This window comes from Vulpes lagopus, chromosome 7 (assembly GCF_018345385.1).
Source record: "Vulpes lagopus strain Blue_001 chromosome 7, ASM1834538v1, whole genome shotgun sequence".
Taxonomy (NCBI): domain Eukaryota; kingdom Metazoa; phylum Chordata; class Mammalia; order Carnivora; family Canidae; genus Vulpes; species Vulpes lagopus.
This window is the reverse complement of record NC_054830.1, coordinates 47,644,832-47,661,318: the sequence shown is the minus strand read 5'-3', so window position 1 is coordinate 47,661,318 and position 16,487 is coordinate 47,644,832. Positions and strand designations below refer to the sequence as shown.

Here is a 16,487-nt window from a genome sequence, read left to right as displayed (position 1 = left end):
CATATTTGCCTCTCTGTGTCTCATGAATAAATAAATAAAATCTTAAAAATAAACCCGGTTACCAAAGCATCTTTCCTGTTTATCATCTATATCCTTAAGCCCATCAACACTTTCCTCTTCCCATCCATTCTTTTCCATTATTAAAACTTAATTTCTCACCATGGTTTCAAGAATTCTTATCAATACAATTCATTCTGTAACTTCTATCTTTTCCTTCACTCTAATGTACCAAATCTCAGCATGCTTTTTCTCTGATTATTCCACTTCCAAGTTGAAGCACATAGTTGACTCTTGAACAATGTGGTGGGGGAGGGGTCAGGGTTGCCAATCTCCTCATAGTCAAAAATCCACCTGTAACTTTGGACTCCCCATAATTTTACTGTCTACTGTTGAAAGGGGGTCTTACCAATAACACAATTAACATATTTTATATGTTATAGGTATTATTCACTGTATTCTAATAAAGTAAGCTAAAGAAAAATCTTAAGAAAATCATGAGATAATACATTTATAGTGCTAAATTTATCAAAAACAATTGGTCTAAGTGGACCAATTCCAATCCATGTTGTTCAGTGGTCAACTGTTCTTAAGGGTCACAGTCTTTAAAATAGCATTTTGTGAATACTTCCACATCAGAATATACGTTTAATTGGATTTGGGAAATGGCAATACAAGAAACAAATATATGACCATTCATGTACTCAAACCCAGTAACAGGAATAAGAGACACAATCATAGTAATATTATTTATCTCCACTCAGTATGGCACATCTTACAACTGTGAAAGTGTTAAGGAAGGAAAGAGGGAAGAGGCAATGTTTAAATGATTTTGGGTCACAGATAATTTAGTAAATATGATTACAGATTTTTCACATGGAAGGAGTGGGGTATGAAAAAAAAACCCTTTGTATATTTTTGAAAGATAATGATTTGGATAATGAACTTGATTTTTTATGAACCCCAATTCATGATGATCAGCATGAAAATGCAACTACAGATAAAACCAAGGTGTTAAAATGTTAAAAGGGTGGGGCTTTGTCTTAGGACAATCCTAATGGCCACAAGACAACCCATTCCAGCTTCTAGACTCTACAAAACACAAAATGTCAGAAGGAACCAAAAAACTGTTGTCATCAATCATATAGATACTTCTAGTATACCTGGATGTTCCTTGTCATATAGACAAATTATCCAGCTGTCAAACTAATTTTTTTCAGTTTCCTCTTGAGAACTTTGTTTCACCCAGGCCTAGTCAACATTGAAATAACTTTTTTTCATCCCTCCTTTCAATATTATAAACATCACATCCTTGAAAACACTGCTGCTATATACCATGTCATAGAGAATAGAGTTCTCTGGTATTGTAATGTACTGAGTTATTTACCTAATCATGTAACATCAATTTTGTATCATTACTTTTACTCATAGCTCTGTTCCTAGCTTATTTCTCATTCACAAAAACACCTTGAGAAAAAGCCTTAAACTTAAGCATCTTTATACCATTTGTGATGTTTTTAGGACCATGGTTTGCATGTATTACTCAGTAATAAGTGTTTGTCGAATGGGTCAATCTAGTGTATCTGGATGACCAATATTTAAAGATCCACACTGCAAAGATATACTATGTATCAGTATATCTGACATGAGTGCCTCTTCTGGATCATTCAGAATAATATTTTAGGGTTCTGTGGTATTTCAAGGTCATCACTACAAATGATAAAGACTACTGTAGTATGAAGTTGGGTACTGCTCTATAATCTAGGGCTAGGTAATATGATAGTAGAACACATCACATGCTTCTAGAACTACCACCATCACCACCACCACCCCCAGTCCTGGTTCCAGTATGCTTAGGGTAAAGACCAAATTCCACATATGTACCCATACAGCTTATTCCCTGTCCACATCTCTACACTAGTAGCCTCAGCTCACACATTCATCCTAGCCACTGTACTTCAGTCAGGTAGTTTTGTTTTTTATATCCTCAGAGGTACCATAATTGCTCCTGCTATAAGCCCTTTGCCATGTTATTCCTCCATGAGAAATTCTGCTGTCTGTCCTTCTCTCCCTTACAAACTAGCCAATGCCTACTTGCTCCTCATGGAGGTCTTTTGAGACAGTTCTGCCTCCAATATAAGTGAAATTTCTTGGTTATATATGTATATATCCCTCAGGACACTTATAACAGTTTATAATTATGTATTCATCGAGAGATCACAAAAATAATGTCAATTTTCCCCCACTGAGCAGCATGAAAGCTGGGTTTTGACCTGGCTTGCTTACCATCAGATCATGGTACCTAGAATTGTTCTGAAAAGGAAGGAGTTGCTCAATAAATATTTGTAAATGCACCAGTGAATGTTTAATTTTGTCTTCTGACTACTTCATATATGCACATATATATGCATTGGCTTACACATGTCTTTTAATTTGTAATAATTATGCAAGTTTACCTACATGGCTGCCTACATATTTTTTTAAGTAAACTCTAACTCCAACTCATGACCCTGATATCAAGAGTCACATGCTCTAATGACTGAGCCAGCCAAGTGCCCCTTAAGTATTTTTAAGCATATTTTAAATAGCAGATGACTCATTAACTTGCATGTTATGGAAATCCACTGGAATTCTCATTACTCTAAACCCAAGTATTTTGTTTCTTTAATCAAATAGATGGTATGGTCCATGAAAACAGTCAAATCTGGTGCTGATAGGGGATTTGCCAGATTTTTGTCTATGTGAAAATGAATTCCAACTCCTAGCTAAAACATGAACTAATATTTATCACTGAGAGCATTCAAAGCAACATGACCCTTTTGAATTCCAAGAATCAATGAAAATGTCAATTACTGATAGATGGACAGGCAGAAAAGAATACAATTTTGTCCGTTCCTCTCTTGTCCTGTAAGACTTATGCTCCTGTTCCATTTTCTGAACAATCTAGTAAAATTCAATTTACTTTTTCAATTTGTCTCCAGCCAAGCTTCCTTCTGTCAGCTATGCAGACATTTCAATGCTGGCCACGTAGAGTAACAGGAGAAGGACAACTAGAACGAAATTACCTGTGCATTTGCGATCTGTGTCTTCCTTCTTTGACCCACTAATCGTCAACTTGCAGTTGAAGTTTTCCTCCCAGTATTCGGCAAACCATACATTTCTTCTGTTGTTTTCAAGTGTGCGGGATGTAAAATAGGCATCAAACCCTAAACAGAGTTAAATGAAAAGGTCATTGCTTGTGGGGCATTGCTGGAATGTTTAGAAATAAAAATACCAGTGACTGGGTTTTCTTTATTTTAGTAGACTAGATGCTCTTTTGTGGCATCAAAAAAAAAAAAAAAAAAAGAAAGAAAAAGAAAAAGAAAGAAAGAAAAAAATATTCTAGTGCTATCCTATGGCTAAATCCCTATTTCAATCTGTCAAGCAAAGATGTGACCTATAAATGACATAGTCACAATGACCTTAGAGATGACATGATGATCACAACATGTCTTGCATCTCTAGTGATGCTAGACCAGGGACAAACTGTCTTCCTCCTCCTCCTCAAGATAATAATTGATCATTTTGGTGCTTACTATGGATAAGATTCTGTGCTTCATGCAGATTCTTTTATTCATCTCAACAACCTATATAGCAACCTCTATCATTCCTATTGTGCCATTGAGGAAATAGAGGCTCAATGAAATAGAAGCATGCTCAAAGTCAACCCTTAGGCCGATTCTGTATTTCTATGTGAGCTACTGACGTGTGAATATCATTTTAACACCTCCCTTTCATTTAGGACATCCTATTTTGTAATTGATATTCTAATCAAAATGGAAGTTTCTGAAACAGCCACAAGTAAATCAGAGTCTAACATAAAGCTCACTGCTGCTCACTGAGTGCATGGATGAGAAACCCAAGAGGCCAAGTCTCCAGGAAATCCCTTCCTATGTATTCAGGAGTGCAGGCTTCAAGGTTCCAATGGAGTCACAAGGTCTTAGGAGAATCAGACAGGAGTCAGTAACTTGAGGCTGGGCCTGAGGCCTAGCTTCACTCATCTCCCTAAGTCAGGGGAACATGAGCAAGTGCACATTTCCCTCATTTTCCTTTCGTCTTTCTGCAGAAATGAAGTCAGCACTACCACCTTCCCCTTCCCTCACAGCACCTTGAGGGTGTGAAAAGATGCTGGAAACTTACAGAGTTCAGGGTTAACCACAATAGGAGATGGACTTGGTTTCACATTATTTAAATTACCCAGTTTTCCCTTCATTTTAAGGCCATAAAAAATAGCTACAGACTCTAAATTTCATGAGAAGGCCATATCAGGTTAGCTCTATTCATCACTAAGTGGCCAATACTAAATTCATGGCCCGACATATATTAAACCTACTATAAATGGAAAATATGAAATAAGTAAATGAGATAGAGTAAAAAGAAAAAGAAACATAAAGCACAAGGCATTACACAATGTTTTAGGGAAAATAGAAGTATTTGGCATCTTTTAGGTCATTTTCCAGGCTTTTGTCACTACATGTGGGCCAATTGTCCTTTTATATGACTACCTTAATGGATTTGAAAGTAATCTGGCTCGAGTATGCATAACATAATATTCCTAAGCAAAGGAAACTTCTGAGGGGGAAATATGGATGAGTCCCCCATGTTTCCATGAACACTAAATGTATGCATTTAGTCATGTATATACGTACACCCAAACATGGTGACTGGTGATGAGCTTTCTCTCTTCACCATTTTGCCTCATGTTCTCCCCTCCCATCTGGCCCCCCCCAAAACACAAATTAATCAACAGTGGTAGATTGTGACAATGGTCCCTGATTAGACCATGCTTACAGGGCTTTATACCCATATCCCGCTTTATGAACCGTGCCCTTCTCCGTGGGGTATTGACAGCAGTGATACATGCAGAGGCTGAGAAGCGCTGGGCTCACTGTGGCTTGTTTTTGTGGAATTCTCTTTCTTGTAATCCAGCTGCCATGCTCTCAGATGACTGACAGGAGGATGGCAGATCATGTGGAAAAAGCCCAGTCACTTTCTGCAAAATTTCTTTGGACACTGCAGCCTTCCAGCAGACTGCAGGTGAACCACTTAGCGGAGACCAGCTTGAGTCACTCAGCGGTGGTTGTTTATGAAGCCAGTAACATTTGAGGTAATTTTTAAAGTGGCCAGACAACTGAAACACTCCTTTATCACAGCACCTTGAGCCTCTCTCTGCCCAACACCCCAAACAACATACCCTTCAGGAAGAAGTGCCCTCAACAGAACAGTCAAAGTTTCAGAAGTAAACTCTTCTGCCACATGCCACAGGTCTGAATTCCAAACCTCCTCAGAATAGGAACTACCAAAATGGCTCAAATTGTAGCAAGGATATATACATGCCCCAGCTCAGAAAAAAAATATCTTTAAAGAAAATCTCATTATTGAAAAATGTCTATCACTTCAAAACACTTCTCTCCATCCTGTGTCTGCTGGAAATGCAAAAGTCTGGTGAGGAAGGAAGGATTAGTTTGTGCTAACAGGTAGGTAGGTGACCGTGGAACATTTAAAAGAGAAGAAAACAAGGAAAGCCACAGTCAGAATTTTCTTCCATTCTAAATGAGAACAAACAGATTTTGAGAAAGCAAGCAGGCACTGGGAAGGCTGTATGCACTACAGCAAAAAGCAGAAAAGGAGCAGGATCTGTGAACCACCACCCCTGTCCTTTTCACTCATATATATAGCTGGTGCTTAGTGGCCTCCTCATCCTCCTCCCTGTGGGCCTGGTGGCTACCTTCACCTATAAGCCGGAATGGCTCTTGCTTCCCAAGTGCATATATATATATATATATATATATATATATATATATATATATATGAATTTCCTGAGTATCTCCCAAGAGGCAGATTCTGAGGTCTGGGGTAGGGCCAAATATGCCACATTTTTTAACAAACCCCAGGTGATGATCATGCTGCTTCTACTTTAAGAAGCAGGGCTCCAGGGTGAATCTCGCATTTTAACACGTGATACTCTACTGTTCATACTTGAGAAGCAGGATTCTAGAACAAATTCTAAATTTCAATAGGTGGGACTTGAGCAATTCCAGCCCGATTTGTAAGATCTCAGTATTATCACCCTCTCAGCCTCAAATTTATGCCTTGGTTCAGATGAGAGGACCTTTGCTTTGCTTCTATAGTTGAGACATTTACTTGGTACCTGGCTCAGTATGGCAGGAGCTTTGCCTTCCCATCCTATTGCCTGTAGATGGCCCGGGAAGATAGAACGTGCTGCAGAACTTGCCGGTGAATTTTCCTGATGTGCTTGCTTGTCTGTGTACTCCTGAGCATTGCTGCTCTGGGCCTCTTTGCAGCCTCCAAAGCTGTTTCTCACCTGTATGCCCTGTGATCACTCTGGGCTCTCCAGCCTGGTATTTTAATCTAGTTGCTGTGTTTTATTAATGTTGCTGAAAAGGTAACCTGAAATAGCCCTGTGTCTTCACTTCCTCCACTGAAGGTCCACGGACCCTGAGGGGAAAACTCAAAACTCTTAGTCAAGTAGTAATGCAGCATATATTTGCTTTTGAGTGGTTTCCTGAACACCTCAACAGTTTGTTGAGAGCTGTACTTCCTTCCTGTCAGTAAGGAAGCCACATAGTGTACTGGTGAACACAGACATCAGACATTGTCTGGGGTTGACTCCAACATTCGCATTTTCTATATAACTTTGAGCAGATTACTCAGCTATTTTGTGTCTCAGTTTCCTCATCTGTAAAAGAGGATTAATATTGATATCTACCTTAATGTTGTTAGAAGGATTAAATGAGCCATTATTTGTAAGTACTCATCATTGTATCTGATGAAGTAAAATACTGTTAGTTGTAAAATAACCACATTCATCTATTAAATATTTCTTGAGCACTTACCCTGTGACAGGCACTATTCTCTATACTCACTAATCTTGGGTTAAAACAGATGGCCCCTCATCAGATTGATAGGTAGCCTGGTGAAGAAGATAGATTTTGGCAAGTATCATTTAAATAAATATAAAATTATACCTGTAATGGTTTCTTTTATTTATTTATTTATTTACTTACTTACTTATTTATTTATTTAATGATAGTCACAGAGAGAGAGAGAGAGGCAGAGACATAGGCAGAGGGAGAAGCAGGCTCCATGGACTGGAGCCCGATGTGGGATTCGATCCCGGGTCTCCAGGATCACGCCCTGGGCCAAAGGCAGGTGCCAAACCACTGCACCACCCGGGGGATCGCCTACCTGTAATGGTTTCTATGGAGAAAGGATACCTAATGTTTAGGGAGCACACAAAGAGAAAGAACTGTCTTAGAGTGCCAGAGAGGGCTTCCCGGAGGGAGTAAAGACAGATGAGAAAAGGAAAAAACAGGTTTTAACTGGAAGTGGGGGAAGTAAAGACACCGGGCATTTATTCAGATGGAATAGCATGTGCTTTGTCTTAAGAATATTGAAGTCACTGAGCATCTCCTATGTATACATAATCTAGACTTTCTCCTAGCATTCTAATAAACCAATGGCATAAATGGTAATGTTAATGAATGAATAAATGTATAAATAAGATATTCTTGTGAGCAGATGTCAAAATCTTTGTGAGATTTCCATTTGGTCATACAAAAAAATTGCACTAATAGTTACAATTACAAAGATAACAGATCCATTTTCTCAATGAGTGTCACATAAATCCTAAGAAGTAGGTACTAATCATACCAACACTTTTGAGTTAAAAACTAAGGCTGAGAAAGAAATTTGGACCCAAATCAGCCTGCTTTGAGACCCTGGTTTTCAGGCCCATACATCGAGCAGTGATTCACACACTGTGGTGGGAATCACAGTCATTAGAGAGCTGATGAAGAAAACAGATCATGGAGGCAGATTAGCCCTATTGTTTTCCCCTTAAGTTTCCCAGGAGATTCTCATATTCCAAAGGTTGAGAACCTTGACTATAGTGCATTGCTGTGGTCCACTTATTACCCTACCTCTTCTCTCTAACAAATGTTCTATCACCAAACTAGTACATCAAACATCAATTCCACTAGGCAACTGGACACTTCAATAGGTGGAAGAGTAAAACAAATTTTTTTTAAAGATTCTATTTATTTATTCATGAGAGACACAGAGAGAGAGGCAGAGACATAAGCAGAGGGAGAAGCAGGTTCCTGCAGGGAGCCTCATATGGGACTCAATCCCAGGATCCTGGGATCATGACCTGAGCCAAAGGCAGACACTCAACCACTGAGCCACTCAGGTGCCCCATACCTCTGCTTTATTAATAGATAAGGAGTTTCTGCTATGGGGTGGTCCAAAACTTTCCATCTAGCTGCAGGCACTAACCTGACACTCTTTATCTGTCATTAAAGTTTCTGTAGCCTAGTGATTTTACCTTTTTTTTTTTTTTTTTAAGTAGGCTCCACACCCAGTGTGGATCCCAACATGGGGCCTGAACTCACAACCCTGAAATCAAGACCTGAGTCTAGATCAAGAGTTAGATGCACAATCGACTGAGCCACCCAGGAGCCCTAACTGGTTGTTGTTGTTGTTTTAAGGAATAAGGTATTTAATACAAGATGTGCAATTAATCACCAAGGTACAACAGGATCAAGGGTAAAAGCAGAATGTAGAATAACTCGCATCTAATAATATATGTATACAGGCATGTATAGGTGTATTTCAGTGAATTGAGACTTTATTCCTATTCTTATAGGAGTTCAGAAAAAAAGTGATCTGGACACACATGCCTTTATATTGGTTAAATTATCAGAGTTTTAAAATTTAACCCAAAGGCACCAAGACCAAGATTTCATCTGACAGAAAACAGAATAAGAATTATGTTAAAAGAGAAAGGTCATTCTTGTATGTAGAGCTGATGAAATTCTTAGTATTAAATTATTCCTTTTGTTGAACAGATTATTTTAATTTCAGAAATTAATCTACAGGTGATTGTATGGCAAATGTCTCACTGGGTACATGTTGAACAAAATTCACATAACCTTGGAAGTAAACTTAAAACAACATGGAAATAATAAGCAGGGTTTTAGCTGGCATTACAACCACATTTATACGGTTCTTCCTTCTTTAACTGGGGTGCTGCCCTCAAATGCCCCCTGAAGTATGTGGCGGAGACAAGAGTGTGCAAATCAATAGACACATAATTCATCCAGGGCAGGATGTTTGGGAGGTGACCTTTCCAGCTGAGGAGGAAGAAGCTCTCACAAGTGTGTGGCATGAGAGGAAAGCTATCAGAGTGTCAAGAGGGGGTTAGAGGACACAGCTGCCTGTTCAGCCAGGGTGAAGGGATGCTGACAGATACTAATGTGGCTTCATGCAGCATAAGAGAGTGACCAGTAAGTAGCCCTGATTGCTGCTTTAACCACACAAGTCATGCATTGCGGGTTAGAAGATCACTGTCAGCCTAAATGGCAGGGAGCACCGAAGGCCTCCTTCTACCAGCCCTAATGGAGAGGTTCTTAGCTCCTCCTGAGCCACCTACATTCTACATTCCACTAAGGAAGGATGGGTTAATGGTTTAGAAGCACAGAGGCCCTGGCACATCATAGAGATGTGATGCTAACAGAATAAATATATGAATCAATGAATAAAAAGACAGAAAATGAGAGAGAATGACAGTGAGAAGGAGAGGAGGGGGAGAGAAGAGAAAAGAGAAGAGAAGAGAAGAGAAGAGAAGAGAAGAGAAGAGAAGAGAAGAGAAGAGAAGAGAAGAGGAGAGGGGACTAGGTATAAGCAGAGGAGAGGCAAGAACAGAATAGAGTAAGAACCAGGGGAACTCACATTGTCTGCTACCAAGAGGGTAAATCTGAAAAAATTTTGAGCACAAAATTTTATTTGTTTATTTGTTTTACCCCCTTTTTCTATGTCTATGATGTAACTCACAGTGGGTTAAATTATGGTCCTCAAAAAGATATGTCCATATCCCAACCCCCTGAACTTGGCCTTATTTGAAAAATATTTTGATAATACATAACAAGAAATTATATAGCAAATGGAATTAAATTAAATTCTGAACGAGATCACCCTGTATTGTCTGTATGGGCCCTAAATCCAATGACAAGTATCCTTATAAGATACAAAGGGAGCAGGAGCCATGGGGGAGGACATGAGTAGATGCAGACACAGACTAGAGTAACAGAGCCACAAGCCAAGGAACACCTGGAACCACCTGAAGAAGGAAGAGGCAGGAAACATCCTTCCCAAGAGCTTTCAGAAGCAGCTTCCTGCTGACATCTTCACTTTAGACACCTGGACTCCAGAATTGTAAGATTATCAAGTTCTATTGTTTTTAAGCCACTAAATTTGTGGTCAATTTTATGGAACCTTTGATAAACTAACGCACTCATGATAAGTAAAAAGTATTATTGGTTGATACCTTTCTACGGCTTCTCTCTGACCTGAATGACAATATTTGGTTCTCAGATGTTGCAAACTCATGTCTTGTAGAACACATTTAACCTATGGACTTGTCCTTTCTATTTCTCCTAAGAGTATTTCATTTTATTTTTTTTCCCAAGAGTATTTTAAAACTAATTTAAAAATCAGAAGATTTCACTTGTAAGTTCAAATTTTTGGCTTCACTTGTAAAGTCAGAAGATCCTTTAACACAGACCCCATTCTCACATGGCACAATAGGATACTGAAGAATGGCTATTCCCTTCAGGTAGCCTGCATTCTCCAGCTCAGTATTTCCCCACCACCTCTGATGGCTTCAACTGGGCCTGTTTTGCATTTGTAAGATGTATGTCGTCATGGTTGACACTGAAGTTTCTACCCCCAGGAAATGCATCTCCCCTTACTTCAATACACCTTTGCTGCAACATATATAATCTCTTGAGTACCTCAGGCCCTTAAGAATGTATACATGAAAAAGTTACTAAGAACAGAGGGAAGTTAGGAAAGAAGCAGGATTTAAAATTAACACAGAGTGTGCCTGAGTGGCTCAGTCAGTTAAGCATCCAACTCTTGATTTTGGCTCAGGTCATGTTCTCAGGACTGTGAGTTGGAGCCCCACCTCAATCTTTGTGTGGGGCATGGAGACTGCTTAAGATTCTCCTCCTCTCCCTCTGCCCCGCACTCTATAAAAAGATTAATGCAGAGAAATATATTGTCATATACACAAACAATAATCACTTAAAAGATGTAGCAGAAGAGAAGACCAGAATTAAAAGAATAACAACAACAAAGACTACCTATTAAAGAACAGCTATACCCTTCTATGTAATCAAGCTGACTTTTGTCCTTTAGGAGTTTTTTTTTTTAATTATTTTTTTAAAGTTCTCCTTATGTCAATTCTCTTGAAGCTAAGTTTTACATTCTACATTATTTTAATTAAAATGTTAACATCTTTCCACCCTAAAGCTAGACAAGTTACCTTCAAAGTTCATATGGAAAAAGTATCAGAATGCGGAACCTTCTGAAAAAGAAGAACAATGAAGCATGAGTGTTTGGTGGTGCTGAGGACTGAAGGTGAAGATGAGGAGGGCAAACTCTATCAGGTAAGATATTGTAACAACAGATTATAAATTCTCTATGATTAATTCAAGAGTCCTGATACAAGAATAAAGTGATCAGTGGGCAGTTGGAATACAATAGCAAGTCCAGTAAGACTTAACTGCATGTGTAAATTTAACATAATAGAGAATAAAGATAGTGTTTCAAATCACTAGAGTCATGTTAACCTTTTAATAATCATATTAATAAACACCAACTCATCGGATAATTGGATACTGATCAAATTGCATCCCAATTCAGAAACTAACATTGCATTAACCAACAAAAAAAATATGGGAAGCACTGCGTGGATTTAACAATAGTAAGTGAATTTGGGGTTTCCCATCTCTGTAAGAATATGGATTTTATACAATTGCAGGAACTGGAGATTCTCCACCCTTGGTGTGATACCACCTGCTGAAGGACATCCATTGTAGGATCCATGGCATGTGGCATACTCCCCATACCCTGAGCATGTGGCTCTGACTGCACTTGCCCAGTGCTGTGGGAGATCATGCCCTTGTCTGCCTCTCTCTCTCTCAAGACTCTGAAGTCCTAGTGGGCAAAGACTGCCCAAGTGCCTGTAAACATTTATTGAAGTAAATTGAAATTGGAGACATATAAATCAGTTTGGCAAGAAAATCATTACTGATACAGTGGGATAAGTTAGGCTCTTGGATGCACCCCCAAATTTGCTGGCTGTATCTATTGATGAGAGTGCTGGAAATCTGCCACTCTTTTTGAGAAAAAAATAAGAATTACTGCAATGGAAATTATCCCACAAAGAACAAAAATCCCATGGGAAGTGTTTATGGATGAGGTAGAAGGAATAATGTTTGCAATATTATTCCACAAAATGCCTCCAAAGGGCTGTTGTATATTATATAATGCTAGAATGCCTGCCATTTTTCACTCTCTTAAACTGTCTGGGACGCAGAAGGGCATTTTATGTAATCTGGGTACACTTACATGGGAACAAATATGGGTATAAACAATACATATTAAATTGATAGTTTTAGCATTAGAATGGTTAAAAAGCAGACTCCTAAACTAGAATTCTAGGGTTCAATTCTAGTCACTTGCTAGCTAGATGACCTTGAACAAATGACCTAGCCAGGCTAAATTTCTCAGTCTATAAAATGAGGATGATGATAATACCTACTCCATAAGATTGTTAAGAAGCTTCCATGTGAGAATATATGCAGTGTTGAGAATATGCATGGCACATAATAAGAGTATAGATGTTAACTGAATTAAAAGAAAGTGAACACAGACACACATGTAAAGTGAGAAAAAACAAGAAAGAGAATACAAGAAAAGGAAATTTGGAAAACTTTGAAATTGAACGCCAGAAAGTCTTGATAAAATAGTCATCTATGAAAAAAATAAAATAAAATAGTCATCTATGAAGGTCCCGGTATTGGAGTCAGAGAGACATGAGTTTGAATCCTGACTTTGCCAACCACCACCTATTTCATTTAACTTCTCTTTTGCTAAGTGGATTACTTACTGTTTATGTTTTGTTGTTGAACTGGATATTCATTCATTCGCTTCTCTATTCATTTATACACATGCATGCATTCATTTTCTCATTTATTCCAGAAGAAATTTAAAGATATGTCTATGTTTTATCTATTAAATGAGTGCTTGTACCTACCTTAGAGATGGATGGAAAGATTTAAAATATGAAGGCTACCCCAGCTAATATCTTAAAGTTGCTCAGTACCTGGAGGTTCCTTTCTCTCGTTAATATAAGCAATTATAGTAGCAGCTCCAGACAGTATAAAATAATCAACTGCCTTCTCTCTGAGAAAGCCCCTCCTTGATTTCTTATGTCATGTGCATTATCTGTGAACTTAACAGCTGGAATAGATGTTGCTTTGTGGCAGCTCAGGATGTATAAGGTCAGTAGAGAAGAAAGATAGAAGGCCATCCCTCAAGTGAGGGTTTAGGAGGTGAGATTTAAAGCCAACTTCCTGGAGGCCACAAGGTGGGGTAGAAGGTTATTGCTCTTCTTTCTTCTACCCCACTTTCATAACGATGTTCAGCTTAAACCCTTGTGTTAGCTGGTTAAATGTTCTATACAGAGCATTGGTCAAGAGCCTGACTCACCAATCGCTCAGGTAGGTTACAGCATTAACTTGGCCTTGGATTTTTATTTTCAGTCCTATCATTTCTTGCCTTCCTCCCCTCCTGCCTCTCTCATCTTTCCCTTCATCCTTCCATACTATGTTATTTTCAAGATATCTCTTATTTCCGTGTTTTTCTTTCCTCTCCAGTAACAATGAACCTAAGAATTGTGGTGGTAAATTTGTGCAATCTTGACTGCAACACATATCAGCACTTTGTGTCAAAAGTCATTTAAAAAGTACACATTCTTTGATGTAGTGATTTTACTTCATGATACCTACCTAATGAAATAAGTATATGCATTTTTTAGAAAAGATGAAGTACTAGATGGTATTAAGAAATCATTAATTTTATCAGATGTGATAATGGCATGATATGTAAATAGGTTTTTTCCAGTTAGAAATACATTCTGAAAATTTTAGGTGAGAAATCCTTATGTCTGGGATTTCATCTGAAATGTCCATTCACCATAAAAGTTTAGAAGGAATAGTTAAAACATGGAAAAACATATGGTATTTTTGTTCACATTTTCATAAAAGGAAATATGGTATATGTTAGGGATTGTCTTTATAGAAAACAAGAATAGTAGGGTGTGCTGCAAACATTGTTTATTGATTGGTCAGTGTCTGTGGCTTAATATTGGTGTTTGTATTACAAAGACTTTTTTCTTTTTTTCTGTAGGACTCAAAAGAGTTTAGAATTCTCTATGACTTTATACTAGGCCACCAAGAGGCTTCCTCATGGGAGAGAAAAGCAAGGATGAAAGGGAGCATATCCTATATTCCATAGAACACACATCCTGGTATTACCTTTCTGCTGCCATCAGGGTTGAAAACCTACCTTATGATCAGTAGATTCCAGGGAAGTTCCTTTATTTTTAAAATAATCATGCCTTTGAGAATCCGTCAGAGAAGAGGAACTCTTCTCTGTCTCCTGAACTCCAAGACCCATCTTAGCTTCTATTACTTTCTCAACATCCAGGAAGGAACATGATAGTAAGTTTCCAGACAGGCTGTTGGCCCAATTACCTAGCTGGAGAAGGTCATGTTAAATCCAAAACAATCACTGAGGATCTGCCAGGAAATTCCCCAGCTGAGATCTGCCTTTCATAAGAGACAGCCTTTAGATAAGAAGAGGAACACTTGCCAAGACCTGATGCATCTCCCTAAGGACTATGCTCTAATGGCCCACAAATACTCATGTGTACCGTTCCTCTTTCCAGGAATCCCAGGCTCTATTCTACATGAGGTATTTGCAGAATATCTATCTCTGCAACAGTCATTCATATCCCTGGCTATATACCAGAATCATGTATGAAACATTAATAAATACACACACACACACACACACACACACACACACACACAGATGCAAACACATACCCCTATGCCTGGACTCCAGGCCAGAATAGCTAAATCAGAGTTTCTGTTGGTGGGCCTAGGCATTAGCATTTTAACTTCTCAGGTTATATTCTGCTGTGTAGTCTAGAATATTGCTCTAGAATATTATGTGATTGTATCACTCACATGTACATTTTACACATCATCCTAGAAGAGTTGTCCAAGAACACCAGAAACACAGAAGACCAGGCCTTTTACCTTGAAGATATCTATTCTTGATATATATATCACGATTACTCTGATAATATCATTTGCTCAAATGTCTTTAGAAACATCAAATAAAGATTGAGTGTGTTGTCATAATTGATTGCATCTCAGTGCCATTCTTTTAAAATTGTTATATATTATACGAAAACTTATCAAAATTTTAATTAATAAACTCTGTCATATAGAGAGTGTACATATATTCATTCAAGCTTGATATCATCCTAATTAATGCAGGGTCAGATTTATGCTTCCATAGTAAATATTGTGAACACTTGTAATATATGATTTTTATGTAGAAATGTTTAAGAATTTTTAAGATCATATTATGATTACATTCATGTGTGCCTATAATTTTCCAACCATAACATTACAAAGTAAAGAATTTAACTCATAATAGTAGGTATTGAACTTTAACTACTGGAACTTAACCGTGTTTCCAGCCACCAACAGAGTGAAAACCAGACAAGCTTGTCAGAGAATTATTCTGCATTGTGGAAGCTTCACGTTTTATTTTTAATAACAGTACAAAACCACGTTGCCTGGTTACCATCTTCATTTTGTACCCTGATCTAAAAATGTCTCAGCAGCCAGAAGTTTTCAGTGAGCTCAATACCTAAACTTATATAATCAAACATCTATAACAACCCAGAAGGAATTTTACCAAAATGATACTTCATTTTCTTCCTAATCACAGATTCAGCGACTGCCTAAAGATTGGATAAAAAAATAAAATAAAATAAAATTTTGAAGGAAGGACTTTTCTTATTCAGATCTGAGAGGAAGAAGAAAAGAATAAGGGACAAACAAAAAAACCTTAAAAAATAATACCAGTATCCCAAATGTTTGGCCATGTACTATTTCAATTTCAAGGAAATACAAATCAAGAAAAAAAAATTTAGAGACTCTGAAAATCTTAAATAGACTTTTAAAATAGCACCTAACAATGGCATAACAAATATCTCTTCTTAGGGTATTTTCAGATTTGACTAGAACTAACAACCTGGATTTTTGATCCCTATTCCAGCAATTCCTAAAGCATGTTATTTTGATGTATATTATTTCTCTGTGTATTATTTGACATATTAATGAAGACATCATACATTTACATTTACATTTACATTTCAGAAATGTAAAACCAAGCTGAAATAAATGCCCCCAATGTCTTCATACAAAGACCAAGTTCAAGAAGCAAATTCAGATTATTTAATTATTTTACCACCCACGTTACCAAGCTATTTTTGGAATTGA

The 16,487-nt window shown here is 37.8% G+C and overlaps 1 protein-coding gene across 7 annotated transcripts in view; it reads right to left on the bottom strand.

Annotated features, from left to right (window-relative positions):
- The window catches only part of GRM7 (glutamate metabotropic receptor 7), an 828,976-nt gene that overhangs the window by 319,355 nt on the left and 493,134 nt on the right, over nt 1-16,487 (bottom strand). For all 7 annotated transcript variants that reach the window (XR_005989125.1, XR_005989127.1, XR_005989126.1 and 4 more), the window contains exon 5: nt 3,063-3,203. Coding sequence is in view for 4 of the 7 variants with exons in the window: in XM_041764566.1 (XP_041620500.1) it covers nt 3,063-3,203 (141 nt within the window). In the remaining 3 variants the exon portion in view is untranslated. The remainder of the gene's footprint in view (nt 1-3,062; nt 3,204-16,487) is intronic.